The sequence below is a fragment of the Echeneis naucrates genome, chromosome 3 (assembly GCF_900963305.1).
Source record: "Echeneis naucrates chromosome 3, fEcheNa1.1, whole genome shotgun sequence".
Taxonomy (NCBI): Eukaryota; Metazoa; Chordata; class Actinopteri; order Carangiformes; family Echeneidae; genus Echeneis; species Echeneis naucrates.
In genome coordinates, this window is record NC_042513.1 from 16,342,160 (window position 1) to 16,364,623 (window position 22,464).

Consider the following 22,464-nt stretch of genomic DNA (forward strand, 5'->3'; position numbering starts at 1 on the left):
AAATGAATGGGAAAGTGTGAGCAAACTTTTGGCCTGTACTGTATCTATATGCTGTCAGTAAATATTTCCCTCTCTCTCCTCAGGTGTGGGCTCCTTTCACCACGCCGTCTACCTGAGACAAGGTGGTGGCCGTCGCGGTGGGCGTTGCGCATGCGCACCTCCTGGCTGCATCAGTACATTATAAATGCAAGTCTCAGAGGGAGAGCGGTTCAGTGTTCACTATTTGGACCGGACCGAGGCGGCAGGAAGCTCACTGTCAAGGCGGAGGAGATGGAGGACAAAGAGAAAAAGAAGAAGGATACTGACTCGCCCGGGAGCGACAGAGTCACTCTGAAGAAAGAGATAGGACTTCTGAGCGCCTGTGCCATTATCATCGGTGAGTGCGACTTTTTTCCTCCAGCATGTCTGATGGGGAGCAGAGAGAAACGTGTCACACACACGTGGCGGATGTGTAGTGTAGCGCTGCCTTTGTTGGTTACAGTTACAGTACCAGAACAAACAGCAGGCGTCTGCCTGTGTCTGAACTGGGCTGCAGGCTTTCTCACACTTTCTGAGGCTTCAGGTCAAATGTGGTGTAGCGCCACCAGAACACATGAAGCCGGCTTTTACGCACGGATGCGCCTCTTCTGATGGTGGTGAGGGAGCAGATCTTAGTGCCGGGATTTGGCGGGTAATGTGAGGAAACTGTTGCATCAGTCAGCTATGATCTGGATGTTGACATGCCTACGTGGCTGGATCTTCTTATGTTGAACTTGAAAGGCACGTGCTCCTCTAGGACATTGCCGGGGTTGCAGGTTCAGCTTCACTAGAAACACACGTTTCTAGCAAGGCATTAATGCTGGCCCCTGAATAAACCCGCCCACAGTGTGTATTTATCCACTTCTGATGTAAGACCAGCAGTTGTTAGATCAGAGAACGTGAGGTCTGCTTCTAGCGGGAAGTGGGATTGCTTTAGTTTCCTGTATGAGTGAAAGTTGAATGTCACCATGTTCCGTGACACAGAAAGCGTCATTTACATCAATGAGCTCTACAGGATGATTCTTACATGCTGCTATAACGTGAAACTAATGCAGAGGGTTCCTCAAAGAGCAGCTGCCACCTGATACCTCTGCATCTGGACGCAGGGGGAGGACACAACACAGGAAAAATGATCATGATTTCAAAAGAGCACTTTTGTGTGTGACAGTCTGGTCTTGAAGTTTTTATTATAAGTTCAATGTGAACTTTAGGGCTTTAGGGCTGTCCAGACTTCAGCATTGCTCCACCAGCTTGCTCTAAATATACAAGATGTACGAGAACATCCATGATTTCGAAAGAATGGCTGATATGAAAGAGTTCAGGTTCAGGTCACTGAATGCATACCAATAGGTGCCTCATAGGTAGATTTGTTTTGCAGTGATTTGTCAGTTTATACGTACACAGAGATTTCAAAACAGATGTAGCAACAGACCTTAGTCCATTAGAGATCCGATAAATAGAAAGTGACATCTGAGTGGATAAACAGACTGTGACACTCCGCACAGACTACTCGGAAAGTAACAGCTTAAGACGGTCTTGGGATAGAAGCTCATGTTTTGAGGGTTAGGGTTAGGGTTATTTCTCACTGTATGACTGTTTTTATGTAACAGGGGGAGCAGAGTCACAAGACTAAGTGGATGCCCTTCGTGGAAGTAAGATGTCATTAGAAACGTACCACTGAGGGGAGGAAAAAAAAAAAAAGTATTTACTTGTGTCTGCAGATGGGTTCACCAAATGATAATGTTGTAAACCACGGGTAGGCGACCCCCTCGAAATCAAAGGCATGGCACAACAGAACGAGATGACTGGGAATTGAAGCCAGATGTTGGACCAAAGAACTGGTGGTTTCTGTAGCTCCCACACATCTGTATATTTTCTATACTATATTTATGGTGCTCAGCATAACAGACCAAAGGACAAGTATTTCACTGGCAAAGCAGGTCTCCATCACTAACATCGTGGAAAATGGCCACTGTCTTTGAAATGAAGAGGAATGGGAAAGGGGGAATAAGAAGCCCAACAGAGACAGTCAAACAAAGGAGTGGGCCCCGGTGTGGCCCTTTTCACAGTCATGTTATCATTTAGCAGCTTATCTTGACAACCAAGGTCAACTATAGTGTGTTTCAAAAGAAAACATACCCAGTAATGTCCAGGTTACTGATTCTTCGTTATGGCAATTTAATGCAGAATTACATTCAAAATCCTTTGCAAGACTCACAATATGACCCAAAGGCTTTGGTGAATCTTGACTGAACATCAGACAGCATGTATTTGATCTATTCATTATTACTATAAAAAGGAAATTAATTTCTTCTGCAGCACAGATGGAGTGAAGCCTGTGCAGCTTTCACACAAAACACGAGTCAAGCTACTACCTACCAAATACTGCCTACTCATATATCCAACACCACACTCTAGTAAAGAGCACTATTGAAGCTGTCAGTACACATGCCCGACTACTATTACAGCTACAACTCCTACTGCTGCTGCTTACATTTCGATAGTGCACATACTTTCGTTGCACTCATTGCTGTCATGGCTCAAGTTTAGGAGACTCAATGGCACTGAAGAAAAGAAAAGAAATTTCTGCTGTAGCAGATAAGGACAAACTGAATGCAAAGTTAGTGCTCAGTAACAGGCAGTCAGATAAACCAGGAAAGGAGCAGGTAGTAAAAGACAAAAACCAGCTCCAGTGCAGAATGCAAAGCGTACAGTCGGGCAGGTAAATGCGGCAATATAAAAACTGAGAGGTGGTTAAGGAATTGGCAACAGCTTAGTAGGTTGATGAAGGAGTTATGTGGCTGCAGAACAGCAAAGTTGGGGTTCCTGCACAGTACATGGCCATAGAGAGGTCTAAAATTACATAAGGGTTATTAGCCAGAAAGCATTTTTATAACCTGTTTATTGTAAACAGGTAATAAAAGGCTAGCAGAATTAGTTCCACTATTATAATGAATTATGTCTTTTCGATAAAGAAGACATTACAAGTAAAACATTTTCACACACCTTATTAAAATGAGTGGTTTTCGTACAGAAGATTTAATGGAGAGGTTTCTTTGCTCTTGTGAATTTGAATAAAGTAGTGATTAATCTCAGCCAGTGCAGGCGGCTAGAGAGGGTCAGTGGGACTCTGATTCATGCTTTCTGTGATGCCAAACTGTATGACATAACAAACACAACATAGGCATTATGTAACTGCTCTGCATCTCACCACAGCCTCCACAATCAAATCTGACAGTGATAAATGCACCGTTCAGTCCTCCTCCTTTTGCTCGGAATCATTAGGGAGAACTGATCCAACCGTGTCTGTGTGTGGTGTGCCTTACTGAGCATTTTCAAACTTTGTCCCCAGTTTTCCAAAAGTACGAAAACACTGCAGGACAGCGCAAAACAAGTTTTGCTTGGACAGCTGTTTTCCGTCTTTGTTTCCTCTTATCAAAGCATTGATGACATATGAATGCCAGGATAGATGTGAACTCATGACATGGTTTATTAGTCTGTGGCTTAGCCTCCAGGGGATCTCTATTTATCTCTGCTAGGGGACAGCTGAGACTGGACCTAAATGTTTCCACACAGGCCCCATTGGGCTGGACCGGTTTCAGATATAATTATCATAGTGTCATTACGTACCTCGGACAGGTATGAAACAAGCCTCTTTTATCTCCTCTGTTGTTTATTATAGTCTGAATGTAAATTATAGAAACAGCATAACTGCTGGTCTGATAGTTTCCCTCTATAATAACTTTGTTTATGATATTTACATGACAATTTGGATACTTTTAAATTAATGTTTTCCATCAGTTCGGGTAACTTGGGAGACAAACATTTGTTTTTTGACCAATGTCTGTTGTTTCTGTTTCCAAGTGACACACAGCAAAATCAGCACACGCAAATCAACTCTGTCAGAGTTGATTCCAACACTTTTGAAGGCTTGTCCACACCACAAAGTGTTAATTAAACTCTTTTTGGGGGGTTGGTATCTTAACACTAATTGAGTGTACTAAACAAGTGTTAAACATCAACTCTCTGAAGGCACTTTTTAACAACTCTAAATCAGTGTTATGCCAACAATAACGCTGTGAGGCGTAACGGCTCTTCTGAAAGTTTGCAAAAATAAAGGTTAAGTTTGGTTGAAACATTTATTTCAAACATGCACCACAAATAACAGTTTCAAAACATATAACAATAAGGTTTTTAAACTTTTTTATAGACTTTTTAAAAAATGTGTGTTTCGCTTCAAATCTCATACACCATATATGGATAAACGGGCCAATTTTTTTAATGCATCTTGGATAGTGAATCATTAAATGGTGTTTGGGAATTTATTTCTTTTCAGGGAACAAAGTTTTAAATATATTATGGTGGTCACAGATCAAATGTTTTAGGTAACATATGCCATCAGTAAGGATAGGGGAGAACACTATATTAACAATCAATCAGTCAAAAAGTCAACCTGGAACACACCTGGAAGCCATCACTGGTGTTTCGTTGGACTGTCTTGAGTCTCCAGAGATAGCCAGTATTGGCATCAGGATCATAGTAATGTTCCTGTTCATACAAGCATTCACACACGTAAACAAATAGACATAAAACAATGAGTCAAAAACATTCCCAAAATCAATAAAGGAAATACGGTCTAATGACCGAAATGCCACAATACAGTTTTTGTCTTCAAAGGGACACTGAAACTTACATATCCATTTTTTGAGTATGGATCTTGGAGATATGGAAAAAGGGTCACAATTCCCAGTGCACAGCTGGTCCGTACACTTATGGGTGGAATCCTTCTTTCAAAACAAATATTTATTACATTAATATCTAATCTGTGTATATTATCACTGGTCAACTGCTTTTAAATGATTTCTTACCCATATGATTCCGTCATTTCTGCAATCAGTATGTTGACCATCTGTCTGCGTGTTGCATCTGACAGTGTTTTAGTTTTGTCATACTCTTTGAATATTTCTTCACCCTCAGAACAGTATCAATCTTCTGCAAAAATGTTTTTTCAAACTCTTAGCGTGAGCAAATATAATATTTACTGAGTGTAAGTGTTCTTAAATTTATTCCAGCTCTCTCAGGTCCCTTTTCCTATTCTTTGTGGTTGAGAGGATAATTGTTGAACCTGATGAATCAGAAGAAGCTGGTGATGCTGAGGGGTCTCGAGATTTCTAAATTAGAGAAATTAGAGAAATTACTTTAAAATATATATACTGATTTAAGTGCTTCAACAATTCATAGTATGACAGATTAAACTATATTTTAAGATATTAGGATATTTATGGAAAGGGCTGTCTGGAGTTAACTAAACTGATATAGATTTTTTTACGTTGATAAAATATGTGCTGCTGCCTCCACCTGCAGTAATAGGCCAACAAAAAAACAAAACTAGCCTGATCTGGATCGGTATAAGTGCCAGGCCACCGAGATGTCACTGAACGACAACAGACTCATACATCCATGACCATTCCCCTTAATGACAATGACCAAGACTGAGTCAGTTCATCCAAATACATATTTAATGATCTTACCTTTTACTGTATCATGGCAATTCCCAATCCTGAAGTTTCGTACCCCTGACGTTATCAGCTCATCAAATGTCTGCGTCAACCTCAGTACCTGATTCATCAGTCAAGATGAGGGCACCTTCAGTTAGAAGTTTAGTCTGCAGACTAAATTTGTTTGTTACTGGGAGAAATAAATAAATAAATAAATAAATAAAATCACATTAAGCTGCTATATCAAGCATGTCATGAAATCTGTGATTTTTAATGAACGAAGTCAACGTTGGCCACCTTGTAACTTATACAGCAAAAGTATCTTACCATACCATAACATCAGAAGGTATTACTGCATCATGTCATAGAGGGAACCCAAAAGATGTCACACAAATAAAATCTTCGTTATCAATAAAATAACCATGAAAAGATAATATACCATTACCAAACTAAATACAGAAAACCATAAAAACTTGTGAATTATAAGCAAACTCTGAGGGCACCTGACTCTTCAGAGGCTAATCTAACACTGTGGCGATAAATTATCCACTCATCTTTTTGTAGCTCTGTGGTGGCACAGAAGTGACTTGCAGTAAATATTCCTACAGACACACCTTATCCCCAGATACCTGTACAAAATAATGCTGATGTTGTTGTTGTTGTGTCTCACCAGAACAACATTGTGCCGTACGGTCGCGGTTAGCATTACTGTTTGATGTTAGCTAGCGCTAATGCTAACAGCCAAATCGCTACTTAAGTTGGCGTTACTTTAGCTTTTGAATCTTACAAAACTTCACCACAACTTCGGCGTTTGCGATCAAACGATGAGTTTTAGCGGTGGCTATGCGACAGCGTGAACGCGACCTATAATCCAAAAAACACCAGGTGCCGGAGGAAAAACACTGATGTCAAAACACAATGGCAACATAAACGAATTCACTCACCGAAAAACGCAGAGAAGAACCGAGTTTTACCGAAACCAGTCGGAGACGGAGGGGGCGGAGTCAGTTACACCGGTTAGAGTTCAGAGGTCACGTTACAACACACCTGCAGATTTCATCTAAACACACTGGGCTTTGACTCTGTTTGAACACCAAAAAGTGTTAAACACATGCAGTTTGACTCTATGCAGAGTAAAATTAACTCAACTCTTGCTCACATTTCACCAACACCCAAAATTTAACACTTTTCAATTTGCTGTGCAGAGTGACCAAAATATAGTATTTCAGTGGGCTGAAACTCTGTGGTCTACATTCAGTCATAGTTTTGTGAGAAACAATCAAAGCTGTATGATTAAAATATTACACTTGTTCAAATAAGTGGAGAGTTTAAGTTATTTAATTATATCAACAGGATTATTGCATCCCATAAAAATAGATAAATAAACAAACAGAGATGAATGGCTGCTTCAATGACCAATGGGTGACTGAGCATTATCACTGTATGTGCTGCTGGATGGTTTTTGGCACTAAGATCTTGAAAACGTGTGAAATACTGTACATGTGCATTATCCACCCATAGTCTATATATGAGAGCGCTGCTGTGTGGTTTTGTTTTTGTGCTCAAATGGGAAGACAGTGACACAATTCTGTGAAAATGAGGGGGAAAAAAACAGACTGACATTTTTGACAGCTTTCCGATACAAGGAGGACACCATCTAGCAATTACACTATTGGCTGTTTCTAAGATTTACTTCTACGAAGTCAAAAAATTATCACATGCAGCAGCACTAGTTTTTTTTTTTTTTTACAGATATCTTCTTAAAGATAAAGCAATGGTGTGCTTGATAGGTTGAGCGAAGAAATATTTACTGTTTTAAACTCATGCAATCATCTGACTTTTGACAGAAAATGAGGTAAATCCCCAAGAAGCCCTCTAATTGACGAGTGTTTTTCTAGACCGAACTAAACACTGAGGAGACAGAATAGAGCTTCCAGGCCTGAGGACAAGACTGTGCGTGCTGTTGTGTCCGTCAAAACATCTCTACATACAAAGACACTCATTACCAAATGAGGAATGTCAGGCCAAAAGTGGTTGTTTTCCAGTTAAAATTGACAGTAGAGGAAACTTTCCTTATCTTTATGTGATGTGAAGCCTCGGATGTTTTATCCACTTGCACCAACTTCTTTTTCTCTAGCAGATTTTAGTCTCATCCTTTTTTTCCTACTGTGTATCTACATTAGCTTTGTTACTGTCACTAAAAGGGTTTGGAAAATAAATATTATGTTTAAAAATAATATGTTAAAAACAAAATTCAGTGATGAGAATCAGATTTGATGCTAGGTGGTTTTCAGAGATTGTACAAGTCATCAAATGAAATGAAGGTCAGCTGAAGCAAATCCTTCGAGATTTAATTTAAATGGTTTGGATGTTTTAATCCTTGAGATTTCTTGGCTGATTATATTTTTATATTTTTTTCTTTGTCCAACTAAGGTTTGATTTTTGCCCTTTTGCCATTCTCAAAAACCTTGGCACAGGTGAGGTGTATCAAACAACAGGTGATTCTAAATTTGGAGTATTGTTTTGTATCCATTGTTAAGGCTTTGCAAAAGGACTTGCTCTGAATTCTAAGTAATATTTAATTATTTACAGACAAGGGCAAATAAGCTTAATCTTTGTGTTTTTCCTTAGGAAACATCATCGGCTCTGGGATTTTCATCTCTCCTAAAGGAGTGTTGGAGCATGCAGGCTCGGTGGGCCTGTCACTCATCGTTTGGGTTTGTGGAGGAGGGATTTGTACCCTTGGATCCATGTGTTATGCTGAACTTGGTGTCACTATCCCCAAGTCTGGGGGAGACTATTCTTATGTGACAGAAATCTTTGGAGGCCTGGTAGGGTAAGTACTGGGAAGGTCAAACATGCGCTGCATTGTGCATACCTGCGCAGGTACTTGTTTGATAATGTGATGTTGTTTTGCAAATTTTTTTCTTGTTTACAACAGGAAAGCAAAGCACCACGTTAAACCAACCAAAGAGAAGGGTTAGAAAAAAGAACAAGGAATAATACAGATAAAAAAATCCCTGAATGAATGCATAGGCTCATCCCCTCGGTTCTATAGGAATCACTGATTACTGAGACAAAAAAGTTAGTATGCATTATTTTTAAGTTAGTGTGATCTGAGGCTGGCGGCAACAGGGATGCATTAGGTAATAATTTTGCAACACAAATCTGTGAAACGACAGTTTAACATTTCTCATAATTAATGGCTTCATTACATTACAAATTGATCAAACTTTGTTTTTCTCACCATTAACTGTGGTCAACAATTGGCTGCACCAAAGACCAACCAAAACAAAGAACAATGCAGCAGTTTTCAGTTTAAAAAGGTTAAAAAAAAGGGTTAGCAAAATCTGACCCTGTGGCTTGGTATTATTTATGTATTTAAGATTTTAATCTAAATAGCCGGGCTATCACAGGAGAGGTCAAGTTGAGGCGTACTTTGCTCATGTTGCTAAAAAAGCATATGGCTTCAACCACTGCGTCCTATAATTAATGCAACTGCTGCAGTGGCCGGGGCTCATCAGGTTGTGATAGAAGCAGAGCAGTGAGGGTTTTCCCTTTTGAAATATCAGTCCCGCAATCTTGTAGCAGAAGCTTTCTCATAAAACACCATTTCTAAAAATTGCAAGTGGCTGTTTGTTGGCACATAGGAAACCCAGTTTCTCTTTGTCTTGCAGCTTCCTGTTGTTATGGAGTGCTGTTCTCATCATGTACCCAACTACACTGGCTGTCATCGCACTCACCTTCTCCAATTACGTCTTGCAGCCAGCCTTCCAGGACTGCCTGCCTCCATACATTGCCACCAGACTCCTCGCCACCATCTGCATATGTGAGTCACAGACTTGTTTATTCATATGACATTAATTGTTTTGTTTAATCTCTGAAGTTTGTTTTTTTCACTGTATTGGCTCTTAACTGCCCTCCCTACAGATCATCTGTGAATTTGTGCATCACACTTTAATCAAATCATTTTTCTAATGAGGAAGCTGGACATTTTTCAGGGCAAAGGCTAGGAGACAATGGATGCTTCTTTTCATTCAATTTAAAGTCAGATGCCAGAGTGACTGTTCAAAGATACAGTTAGAAGTAGAAAACTTTGGCAGACTCTCTCCTTTTTTATGTTTCTAAAATTCAGTCAAGTCAATTTTTGCCATGATCACACAGTAGCACTTGACAGTGCAAAGTTATGTGTCCAGCTTTGCGTGAGAGCTGTCTTATGTACTGTAATGCAGTTTTTAATACAGCTGGATAGCTGGAAATGTTTAACCTTTCACTTCAGGAACGCAACATTAATGTGTAGGTATAATAACTGTAGTTTTACATTTATGGCAGGAAGAGGCTCAACATCAGAAAAGACTTAAATGACTGAGGTTCCAGCTGATAAACTGGATGTTACATGTGTGTATTATCCAAATGCATTTACATTTTGTGTGGTCAGGGAGTTGGGTACTTCCTCAAGTGCTGATGAGCATTTTCCAGTTTCGGAATTGTTCAAAATTTTGTGAGCTATCCATCCAGGAATTGGTTTGTCAAATCAATGAAATCAAAATCAGATTTATTTATATCTCACCAAATCATAAGTTACATCAAGGCACTACATATAGAACAGGTCTAGACCAAACTGGAAAGGAACTGCCTGCAAACCTCAAGGTGACAATAATACTCCATTATTCACTATTCAGGCCCAACTTTACTTCAGCTTTTGTACAACTTGTGCGGACTCATTGTGTTGTGTTACAGTGTATTTTTGTTGCTTCACAGCAAGAAGGTTCTGGGCTCAGTTCCCAAGTCTGGGGCTTTCCTCTATGAATTTTGCATGTTCTGTCTATATTGGGTTTTTCAAGGCAATTCAGCTTCCTCTCACAGTTTGGAGATTAACTGGGAACTCTAAATTGCCCGTCAGTGCAAGCATGAATGCTTGTTTGTCTCTATATGTCAGCTGTGCTATAGACTGGTGACCCGTCTAGGGTGGTCCTTAATGAAGTTCTGGTCAGGACTTCCAGAATAAAGTGAAATGGAGCGGAGCGGAAACAAGATGCACAAATTTGTAAATTTGGTCTTCAACTTGACGTGACTTTGTATCCAGGAAACATGTGCTATGGGAGTTCAGCTCAGTCAGTGGGGAGACTCATGATTTGAATGATTGGATGCCATTTTAGCTAAAAAGATTGTCATATGATGTTGCGGCCAGATCACCCAGCTTAAACTAAGCTAGCTCTTTGTCAGTTTCAAGCTCACTGTGTCCTGGTGGTTGCTCAGTATTTAAACGTACTTCTGATCCTCTCATCCAACTCTTGGGAGTGTTGAACGATTACTGTAACAAAAATGAAAACATTGCCCTGTTTTTCAGAACTGTGGCTGACTGTTCTTAGTCAGTGGCGGGCACATTGTACGGGAGCTGAAATCTGATTGATGATGACTGAAATCCTGACCAGGTTTTGACAACTTGACTATTTTGACCAGCGAAAGATTACACTGACAGATAATGAATTGGTGGCGGGTTTCTTGGTAGTCTGTCTGGAGAAAAGGATCCTGCTGCAACTCTGGCCTCCGTCATGATGTTGTGCTGATCTAGAGTATCACATTTATGACTCTCTGTTGCTCTTCACATTCACTTTAAATGATCATATGACCTTAAGCGACTTCCAGTGAGAGGAACATTAGTACAAACATCCTTTCCGACAGGACTACGGGTCAGAGCCAATTTGCAAAAGAAAAACTGACGCAACATTGAATGATATCAGTTCAAAAGTGCTCACCGTTTCAGGGTTGCCTGGTGAATTGAAGCAACCTCCAACCTGTTCCCACCCAACTCTATGACTCTGAAATAAGGAAAACGCCACAAAACTACAAAGGAGAAATCAACATGTCAGTCTCTTGGCTTGGGGATATTATGATACTGCCAGAGTGCCTCAGCGTGCTGATGACTGCCACTGTCATTTGATCATTCTTTATGAAGTGCTGTGCTCTATTTTCAGCCTCTGCTCTACGCCTTTCCTTGAAATGTTGGAGTGCAGTTATATGTATTTAAATAGCTGGTGGCAAAAAGCAGGCTGTCCATGTGTCTGCTTGACAAGCAAGCCAGTTTGGTCTTGTCTGAGCTGGATGGAGAGAAGGAAAGACAAAGGAGGATCAGCTATCTGTGCGTAAGAGAGCGTGCGTGTCAGGCTGAGGTTAGCATTTGCAGAATGCACCTCCACCATTTTTGGAAACAGAATGTTACAAGTGCTGCCTAGTGCTGAGTGTGTTTCTGTGTTGTACTCTTGAGTGTGGTACGACTTTTTGTGTGTATGCGTGTCAGTATGAGTGTCAGACTACATAATGGTGCCAGCCTCTGAGGACACCGCTAATGAGAGGGTGTGTCTACGCCATTGTGCATTGTTTCGCAGTGGTTACCGTGACACTCCTGTCACTGAGCACCATGGAAACAGGAAATGGGCAGGACACCTTGCATATCAATGATTGGGGATCCAATTGGCCAGATGACATTCTGGTTGGCGGTCTGATGCTCCCATTGGCTGTTTGGTACCACCCCCCATCCTCCTCTCTGGTCCACAGCATCACCCATCAGATCTTCAGACAAGGACACTATGGTCACCCTAACTAACGTCAGCTTCAGTCTTGTTGAACTTTAATAGTGAGGAAACAACATATCAGGTTCCATGGCAATCGTGGAGATAGATTCACTCGAGCTCCATCACAGGGAAGACACATGGAAAGGAAATTGATATGAATAGTATTCGTTTAGTTATTCTACTCTTACACGTGGGAATATTGCTGCAGACCAGCCCACAGCATGCCCTGAGAGTAAAGGGCAGATTGCTATTCTCTCTCAAAGGGCGCATGTTCTTTTGGCTTTAGCTTTAGACTGCAGTGTATGCAGTGAGTCACTCACATGCTTCCAAACTAATTCAGGAACATGTGTCATAATGAATTTACACACAAAAAATAAAACCTCCCAAGTCCAGTTCATCAGGGAACAAATTCAACTTGAGATCAATCAGTTGAAGTAACTGAGGCATCTTTGTCGTCTAAGATAAAATGGAAACTTTTTTCAGCACTTTGTGTTTTTCTGAAACACTCAGGGAGCTTAAGTGGATTAAAAGTTGTTCTGCGCAGCAGAGACATTCTGAGGCCCCTGTTGTGTCGACTGAACTTTTCTTAGTTAAGGGTTCATGAATGCAAGTCAGTCTGGATATGTGTCCCCTCTCATTGCCTCCCTACAGAGTGTACTGCGTGAGAGTCACAAGTGACCCGAGGGGTGGGTGTGGGGGTGTGTGGAGGTGTGTGGGGGGTGTGTGTGTGTGTGTGCGTGTGTTTGAGAACCGAACAGGTCCAGTTTTAGGCTGCTTGTGTTCATCCAATTACAGGAGCACTGGACACCACAGAGCAGGACAGCAATGTCCCCGGAAGACCCATCCCAAGAGATTAACTGTGTAAACCCATTTATATTTTGTCAAAAATGCATCCCTTTTACCAAACAGGAAGCAACCAATGATTAGCAACAATAAACAATAACTCCCATTTATTCTTTTCTAAAAGTGTAAAAGATTATTGCCAGTTTTATTTGAACTTGTCATCATACATTTCACATCATCCACCACAATCACTAGAAATGTGATGACATTTTTTATTTCTCAAAGGAGGAGGGATTCACACCTCACTTAGATAAACTGAAGAGGCAGTTGGGTGTGTTTTTCAGAGAGAGGACTAGTGTATGTCAGCCCAACTAATGCCCTCTATGCCAGCTGTCCCCAACCTTTTTTGCGCCACGGACCGGTTTAATGTCAGACAATAGACCAAAGACCAGCCTTTAAGGTGTAGCAAATAAATGCAACAAAATAAAATGATACGATCGGCATAAAAACTGTGCTATTTTCTAAATTTTGTAATAAAGTGACTCCACTGTGCACTCGTTTGAAACTTTATTAGCAGCGTCCTCGTAACATCGCGGCAACAACATAACATGAGTAACATCCTCTCATATCAGGCTTTCTCAGGCTCTTCTTCTGTCTCCTCACTGGGCCTTTTCCCCTCACAAAGAAACTGTCCTTTTTTCCACATATTCCATATCCATATTCCACTTCACAATCCTACGAAATTCTGTCCTCACTCAAATAAATATTCAAACTGTAATTTTTGTTTCTTATCAATACAAACTATGATATAAAATCTGAAAATGCCATTACGGGATGATCTGTGTTGCAAAGCTGCCGGGCTGTCTGTGTCCTGCCAGGCCACCACAGTCCATTTTCCATTTGAATGGATTCTGGCCTTGTACTTTAAGCTTACCTTTGACTGGTAATTTTGTAAATAATTCACTAAATTGGGAAATAGTTGACAAAGAAAATGAATAATAAAAAAATAAAAAAAAAAGTGACCATGTGCCAGAAGCCGAGTTTGCTGAACAGGTACAATGTGTGTCATAATTTCTTTGTGCTTAAGGTTCTTAAGGTGAGCGACTTCAGTTTAATCCTGGCAATGATTCCCAGGATGTATGTTAGACTTGTTATATTGGGATGCACAAACTTAATTTAGAGTTTGATTGAGGGAACATGGTCAGTCACCAGACCCCAAGCTAAAACTGCTCTGCAAATGGAAAAACCAGAGGGAAGAAAAACTAAATCTGGGAGAAAGGAATGCCTCAGATAATATACATAGAGCTTCAGATTTAAAGATAAGTGAAGGGAACAGCCTTTCCTGCATTTAAAATATCAACCACTAAGATCACAGTGTTTTCCATTAATCACATAGTAAACAATAAAACAAGGGCTGAAGAAAAAAAACATCATAAACAAAGCAGAATGTCACTAGTGTTGTCGACCTTCATTCATAACCATGTCTACACATGACGAGTGTCGAGATGCCTGCGTCGGTTTCTCAGAATTAAGTTCTATTTTCACTGTGACATTCGTTGAGGGTGAACAGCTAATGTTGTCAGTGGAGGAGTTTTACCTGCAATAACTGCCATTACAGAAAGAATTTTCTTTTTTCATGATTTCCACGTTTTACTTTAACATTTTAAATGACGATGATGTGATCTTTTTGGGTCGTGCACCAAAGAAACATGAGATTTGGAGATCTGGACATCTGGAGATTAACATGCTGTCTCTACAGCACCACAATACCTTTATGCTGTGAATGCACAACCATGCATATTGTGATTTTGCTTGTATGGATGTTGTAATTTGGCTTATATTGCGCAGCCCCAGTTCTGCTCATGACTTAACATGTAGTGAGCTTTTCCCGTAGGTCTGTGCAGCCCTCTTATCTAGAGTTGAACATCTTGGCTTAACAGCCCGTCATGTGTTGGTTGTGTCAGCATGTTTCCACATTTATTTCACCCGGACTATATCCCTTACTGCAGTTTAAGGGGACAGATAGAAAGCAGGGAGGTCTGAGGGGGTTACTGTCAGTTCAGTGATTCCAGGGACCAGATCCTGGACCAAGAAGAGGCGTGTCCGAGGTTAAAGCCTCCTGATAAATATGCGCCGAGATGGGATCAGAATCCATTAAAAGTTAAAGCAGCAATAAGTTTAGTATTCTGGTGCTGAGGCAGCCTGCAATAGAAACCTTGACAGCAGGACACAGATTTACCTGTGCTGTCACATTAAAAGCTTGCTGGCAACTCCTTCCTGTCAGGGTTACCACAGAGGGAAGCTGAAGGAGAGAGAGAGGAGGGGGTTCCACAGGAACACAGGAGCGGAAATGCATGTAACACTTCTAGGGTAATGGACTATAAAACACAGTGGTGTTTTAAGGGACAGAAAGCTCTGCCCGGTGCCACCGAAACCTCCTGCCAAAAATTCACACGTGTGTGTATGAGAGTGTGCCCAAGCCAGCGGAAGCAGTTTGTTTAGATTTCTGCGGTGGGAGGGAAACCTGGTGATGGATGGCATGGTGATAACTCCCATACCCATATATGCTGGCGCACACGCACGCACGCACGCACACACTCACACCGTCACACTCACACACACACACACACTATATGCCATTAGGAAACAGGAAGTAGGAAGTGTTCACTTCCATAGTGTTTGGTATGTTTCACTGGGCCAGATGTTTTCTTCTTTTTTTATGTGAATGTTGTTGAAAAGAGGGAGGTTGAGTCTATAAGACATGATATGGAATTTGCACTTACACATTAATATGAGAATGGCACCACAATACAGGTTGGCCATTTGAAATCTCACAGGCACAGTCATGTACAATATTATTCAATGTATGATCACAATGGAGATGTATTTATCTACAAACACACACACACACACACATGTATGTAAGTATGTGTATATATATATATATATATATATAAACACACACACCCATATATACATAGATAGAAAAATTGGGTTTATTTATTTTTCATTCATTCATCTTCTACTATTTATCCGTTTCCGGGTTGCGGGGGGTGCTGGAGCCAATCTCAGCTCCCATTGGGTGAGGGCGGGGTCACCCTGGACAGTTCGCCCATCCATCACAGGGCCAACACACAGAGACAACAGAAACCAACAACCACTCACACTCAGACCTACAGACAATTTAGAGTCACCAGTCACCGGTGGGTGGAAACCCACACACGCACAAGGAGAACATTTAAACTCCGCACAGAAAGACTGATACATAGATATATAGTCTGGAATCATCTCACAAGGAGGCTCCAACCCTGAGAAAAGCATCTATCCTGGGACCAGACATGTCTAATTTGTTTTACCAGTCTGCACAGCAGCAAACAGCTTGCTCCGTCTGCCCTGTGTCAGAGTGTGTGCTCTGTAACAGCGGTTGTGTGTGTCCTGTCAGGCGAAGTCATGGGAGTAGATCACATGGTTTACCCATGTTTAAAAAAAACTTGACTGCTAATTTTGGGGCAAAATGAGTCTTGGACTCACTGATTTGTTTGAATTGGTTGGTCAAAGGTCAAGGTCACCTCACAAAACATATTTTTGGGGATAAAATTAAATGTTGTAATTTCATATGCAAATGTTTAAAGGTCAACTTTAATGTGGCATCATAGTAATTATAATACTCTGCAAAAAAACTGTACTTCAGAAAGAAGAGATAGGGTAATAATTATCTCAATAGAATGAACCTTTAAGGCGGTTAGGTGTTATTATGAGAAACGAACAAGCTCCAGTGATTCTGTTCAGAGAGCAGAGAATCTTTCAGAGAAAGGCCTCCTTCAAAAGTCAGAGCAATTGATTCAATCAGAGCTATCACGCATGCTATCATTCAGCTCGTGAATCTCAAACTGCATTACCAAAGTCGGTGCATAACTCTTCTGCTTTTCCATTAAGTTATTTCATAGGTGTATTTGTCTGTGTCTGTGTGCAGTATTCCTGACCTGGGTGAACTGTTCAAGTGTGCGCTGGGCGACAAGGATACAGGATGTTTTCACTGTAGGAAAACTCCTCGCTTTGGCACTCATAATAGTGGTAGGACTCATCCAAATCGGCAGAGGTAACTTTAAAACACACACACACACACACACACACACACACACACACACACACAACCACAGTGATGAGACTAATCGAAGGTAGAGGAACTGCTGTGCTGTGGTTACACTCTGGTTCGAATGAACTCTACAGGATCCAAATAAATTCTTAAAATGTAGCTACACAGAGAAAATGAGACAGCTATACATTTTGTTACGCCAACACCAATCTTTTGACACTGGCGACCCCTGGTGCACAGAAGGAAGTATAACATGAAGGTTTACTAGACATTCTTGGTTGAAATTATTAATATGAGTGACATTAAGAGTAACTATGAATATTAAGGCTATATGAAAAAATGTAGTGATCAGGATTTGGTTTCTTTGGGTTTAACTACGCTAAACATGATACAGGGGAACAATGTGATTTTAAATTTAAATGAGAGATCATTGTAAAGATGACGCAGCTGTGCAATGACATACGTTTATTTAAAGTGGTGAAACTGTAAAAGCTTAATACGCCTCCTTTTTTAAATTATATGAGGCTAATAAACTTGTGATTTGTGATTTAATTTTAAATATTAGATAGGCGCTAAATGAAGCCCTGTTTTATGTGCCCCTGTTAATCTCTTACCTGCCTCCAGGTCACTATGATGCTTTGCAGCCCAGCGTGGCCTTTGAGTTTCATCAGGAGCCCTCAGTAGGGCAGATAGCCCTGGCCTTCCTCCAGGCCTCCTTTGCCTACAGTGGCTGGAATTTCCTCAACTATGTCACTGAGGAGGTTGTTGACCCACGCAAGTATGGCCTGTGCTCCAACACACACACACACACACAGATAGTATTTTGAGTTTTTACATAATGCCTTTTTTAATTCTGTGTGAAGGCTAAAGCAGTTACTGTCTAAAGATCAGATAATGTTTGAATCATCATCCTGACTGATATTATAGTTTTTCTTATAATTAGGAACCTGCCTCGTGCTATCTACATCTCCATTCCACTGGTGACCCTGGTGTACACTATGACCAATATCGCCTATTTCTCATCCATGACTCCCGAGGAGCTGCTGGCCTCTAATGCGGTGGCAGTGGTAAGCAGTATGAAATTTCCAAGAGTCAATGTTTCATATATCTTGTTAAACAAGAGTGAATGGATGGAAAACACTCAGCTAAAGCCAGTTATCTGATCCATTGTTTGTTTTACTGTTCTAGACATTTGGTGAAAAGCTGCTGGGAATGTTTTCCTGGGTGATGCCAATCTCTGTAGCACTCTCCACCTTTGGAGGAATTAATGGATATCTGTTCACCTCCTCTAGGTAGGACTGAAGCATGCTATGTACCAAACCTTAGCTGTAATATGATATGATCTTTAGAACAAGAACATTGATGTCAGGAGTCGTCAGGAGTCCTGAAAACTTTAGTAAATCTCACATACACATTGAGTTTGTGTCTGTCTATCTTTAGATTGTGTTTCTCAGGTGCCAGAGAGGGTCACCTGCCGTATCTACTGGCTATGATTCACCTCAAAAACTGCACTCCAATCCCTGCCCTGCTTGTCTGTGTGAGTACTGCATTGCCAATTTTGTTTACTTTGAGTTTCACAATGATAGGAAGCAGCAGGACTGACCTCAACGAAAAGCAATACTTCCAGATGGTCTACATTGGAATGTTTTAACCTTGGTTTAACATTTTGTCAATATTTATACCTCTGCTCATGTCCCACAGTGTATTGCTACAATAATCATCATGTGTATTGGAGAAATGCACAATCTGATCAACTACGTGTCCTTTATTAACTATCTGTCCTATGGGGTAACCATCGCTGGCCTCCTATACCTCCGCAAGAAAAGACCCAACCTACCCAGACCCATCAAGGTACAGACACCTGATAACCTCAGATTCATGGCAGGAAGAAAAATAACTGTTTCTGTTGAAAACACAATATAACCTTTTGTTAACTTCAAGACATAGCTCTCTGCTTTTTACCTGAAGTTAGCTGAACTAGTGTCCCCTTGCCAAATCTCCTCTGTTCACATATCTGCCAACTTCTGCCTTGTGGGTTTTCACTTCCCATTTACTTCTGAAATGCCTCAGCCTTGTGTGTTTATGGTTGCTTTACTCCTTATCCTTGTGTATTTCCCATTGATTTGCTCTGCTGCCCTATCCACCTGCCCCCTATACTCCTATACTCCTTGAAGACTTGAGTCTTCTTGTTCACTTTGATTGCTCCTTTTAGAGAATATCTGTTGGTGGCCGTTTGTTTCCCTGCCTGTTATCCACCACTTACCTTCAGAGACACTTTTTGTCTGTGGCTCCTTCGGCCTCCTTCCCTTCTGCTCTCTATGGACTAGTCATTGTGACATCTGGAATTAGAAATTGTCAAATGTTCAATATAAATCCAAAGAGTTCAAAACTAACAAAACATTCTGAGGAACAGAAATTTAAACACTAAAACAACAGTTTAAAACATCCATAGATCGTTCAAAATAAGAGTTTGCAAGTAATGATGAGCACACCAAGAAGTGACAAAATCTGAAACAGTAAGTTAGCTGCAGAGAACTATAAAGCTGCTTATTCAACCAAAAAAGTTTAACGTCAAACTCTACTTTGTATGAAGTAGGATTAAGTTTGTATGAAGTTGGATTAAATATTAATCCAAAAAACTATCTAGCTAGCTGTTGCGGCCTTGTTTGCTAACAGAGACCACAATGTGATTAGCTTTAGAATTTAGCTAGCTGGGAGAGCCACTGTCCGTTGAAGCAGCCCTGCTGAAACAATGTTAGTTGTCTTTTTTAATAAAGAAATAAAAGATAATAAAGATAATAAAGAAACGCCGCCTGGCGTCAGGAGGAACTCACGTCTGCCTGTGGTTAGCACCAGCTGGCCGGCTGGCCCTCATTTTCTAAATCCATTCATTAATCTTCAACCGCTTTATCCATTTCCGGGTCACGGATCGATTTGCAGGAGCCAATCCCAGCTCACACCAGGCGAGGGCGGGGTACACCCTGGACAGGTCCCCAGTCCATCAACCATTCACACTCAGACCTACAGACAATTAACACAGTGGTTCTCAAACTTTTCTCATCATTCCCCACTTTGAACAAGTGGGGATTTTTAAGCCCCACTTGACCCCGTCGCATTTCATTTTATTGAACTGCAACTGTGAATCCTACACCAAGATAGCTCTCAGAATATTTTCTTTTCAGTTGGGTTTTTGGTTGATTTAGCCCGTCTGTCTTGTGTGTATGTGATGGTGCTCGCTCTAACCCCCCATGTTGCTTACAGCTGCCTGCTAACTTGTTGTCCCGCTGCAATTAACGTCAATCATTGTTTTTGCACTTTAGTTCCAGGTTCCATTTTTCTCCCGGTCTCCTAATGCTCATTAATCATTTTACCCATTAATTATTACTTTGTTTGCGTGTGAGTGTTTTGTTCAAAGTGAATTATCTTTATTGTCAGTAAAGAAAAGCATTTACAGTAAGACAGGCATGAAATTGAAAATTTCCTCCCATTTGTCACGCCCCACACTTTGAGAAGCACTGAATTAACCCAAACATGACGTCTGGACGGTAGGAGGAAACCCACACAGACTCGGGGAGAACATGCAAACTCCGCACAGAACGGCCCCAGGCCAGAAACTGAGCCAGCTTATTGCATAAGGTTGCGGGTATATAAATCAAATAAAATAATAAATCAAATGGTAATAATTTTGTCCCATAAATTACTTTTCTAGAATCCTACTGATCATCTCTGAGGTGGAAAAATGTAAATCTCTCTGTTTTCCTGATGTCCAGGTAAACCTGCTGATCCCCGTCACCTACATGGTTTTCTGGGCAGTGCTGCTGTGCTTCAGTCTGTACTCTGAGCCAGTGGTCTGTGGCCTGGGGATGGTCATCATGCTGACTGGGGTACCTGTGTACTTTTTGGGTGTTAGATGTAAGGAAAAACCCAAATGGATCTACAGGCTAGTTGGTGAGTTGGACTGTACCACTATCAAACACAGATTTGCATTATATTTGAACATAAAAACATTCTAAAATGTTTTATTGTGAATAAGTATTAGGATGTTTTTTGATATGTTAGAAGTGACCTATTGCAGTTAAAACACCTCCTTCCTGTCTTTATATTGCAGAAAGAGTCACATACATGGGCCAGAAGTTGTGTTATGTCGTATTTCCTCAGGAAGACCCTTCAGAGACTTCACCACTCACTGCCTCCAAAGCCATTGACTGAACAGTGCAGTCAAAAAGGAAATCCTCCGTTATGTCAACAACTGTTCCTCCAGTTGTGAATGGTGAACTAGTGATTTCACCTGTGTGCTTGAATGCAGTCCTTGTACAAAAAAAAGAGGGTGGTTATGCTGAGTGTGTTAGCATGTTAAATCCTGAAGACAGGATGTTTTTGTTGTTGTTGGTTTGGTAGGACTGTCTACCCATTCTGTGCTTTTTTCCTTTTCATAAAGACTGGACCGTCATCTGATTTTCTCCCTTAGATTCACTCAAGGAGCTTCTGTGTTTTTCTGCTTCACCTGTGAGATCTTTTAGTTGTATTACCTAAAACCTTTTGTGCTAATGTGCCTTATGAAATGTATGTGTGGGTATACAGTGTTGGTTTGTGCGGGTATTTTGAGTGCATAATAACTTTCATGGGGTAAGTTTGCCAGCAGTTTCTGCACTTAGCAATACTTCTCTCTAATACTGCTGCTACCTTCAGCTCTGTTTCACTAATTGCTTACATGATGCTTACTGTTTGTCACCTGTGAATGAATATTTCTGTCTGCATCTCTGCCTAACTACAGTACCTGGCCATTCCTTTTACTTCACCAGCTTTTTCTCTTTCTTATTGTATCAATTCTCTCTCCTGAGAGAAACTGTAGGTGCCTTCATGTTGTTATTAGAGCGTTGACTTCCACCGTGACATCCAACTTTCCTAGCAATATTTACAGGACAGGAGAGACAAGAGGGCCAACCCTGGTGACTTCTGGTTGAAGACCAGCCAGTTTTTGTTAAAACACTTGCTGACGTGTTCTTCCGGTCTTCTAATAATCACCAGTGTCTTTGGTCTCAAAGTTGAAAATGCAAGCCTCTTTTGAGTGTATTGTTTTAGAAATGTCATCTCTGGGTATACCACTGTGAACTCTCACAAGGTGCTTGACCTGCCACGACAGTTATTTGATTTCAGATAAATCGCCTGCTGTTTTGACACAGTACTTATCATGAACATGTTGTTGGGTAACATTAGAAAAAAAAAAAAACAAACATTGAAAACAGGTGGCTGGTTGGCAGCGCACGAGCCTGCCTTCTTTCCCAAAGACACATCAACTCTGTAATGATCCCTGGCCTTGTGACTTTCCTTAGATCAGCTGACTAACTATGATGCTATTGACTCATTACCGTGATTTGTCCTAGTCCAATTGACTTGCATGACCACTTCCTGTTATCAATAGATTGATGTATTGATGTTGGTCCCATTGGAATACTAAGTTCCCTCCACATTATCGTGGTCAAATTGATCCCCT

At 40.9% G+C, this 22,464-nt stretch overlaps 1 protein-coding gene across 1 annotated transcript; it reads left to right on the forward strand.

Annotated features, from left to right (window-relative positions):
* The first annotated feature begins 204 nt into the window (after nt 1-204).
* Nucleotides 205-22,227, forward strand: slc7a10a (solute carrier family 7 member 10a). Its single transcript, XM_029497618.1, has 11 exons — nt 205-376; nt 8,148-8,352; nt 9,194-9,345; nt 16,848-16,973; nt 17,595-17,748; nt 17,914-18,037; nt 18,159-18,262; nt 18,411-18,507; nt 18,672-18,821; nt 20,741-20,918; nt 21,079-22,227. The coding sequence occupies exons 1-11, from the start codon at nt 271-273 to the stop codon at nt 21,177-21,179; spliced, it is 1,497 nt and encodes a 498-aa protein (XP_029353478.1). The 5' UTR covers nt 205-270; the 3' UTR covers nt 21,180-22,227.
* The last annotated feature ends 237 nt before the right edge of the window (nt 22,228-22,464 follow it).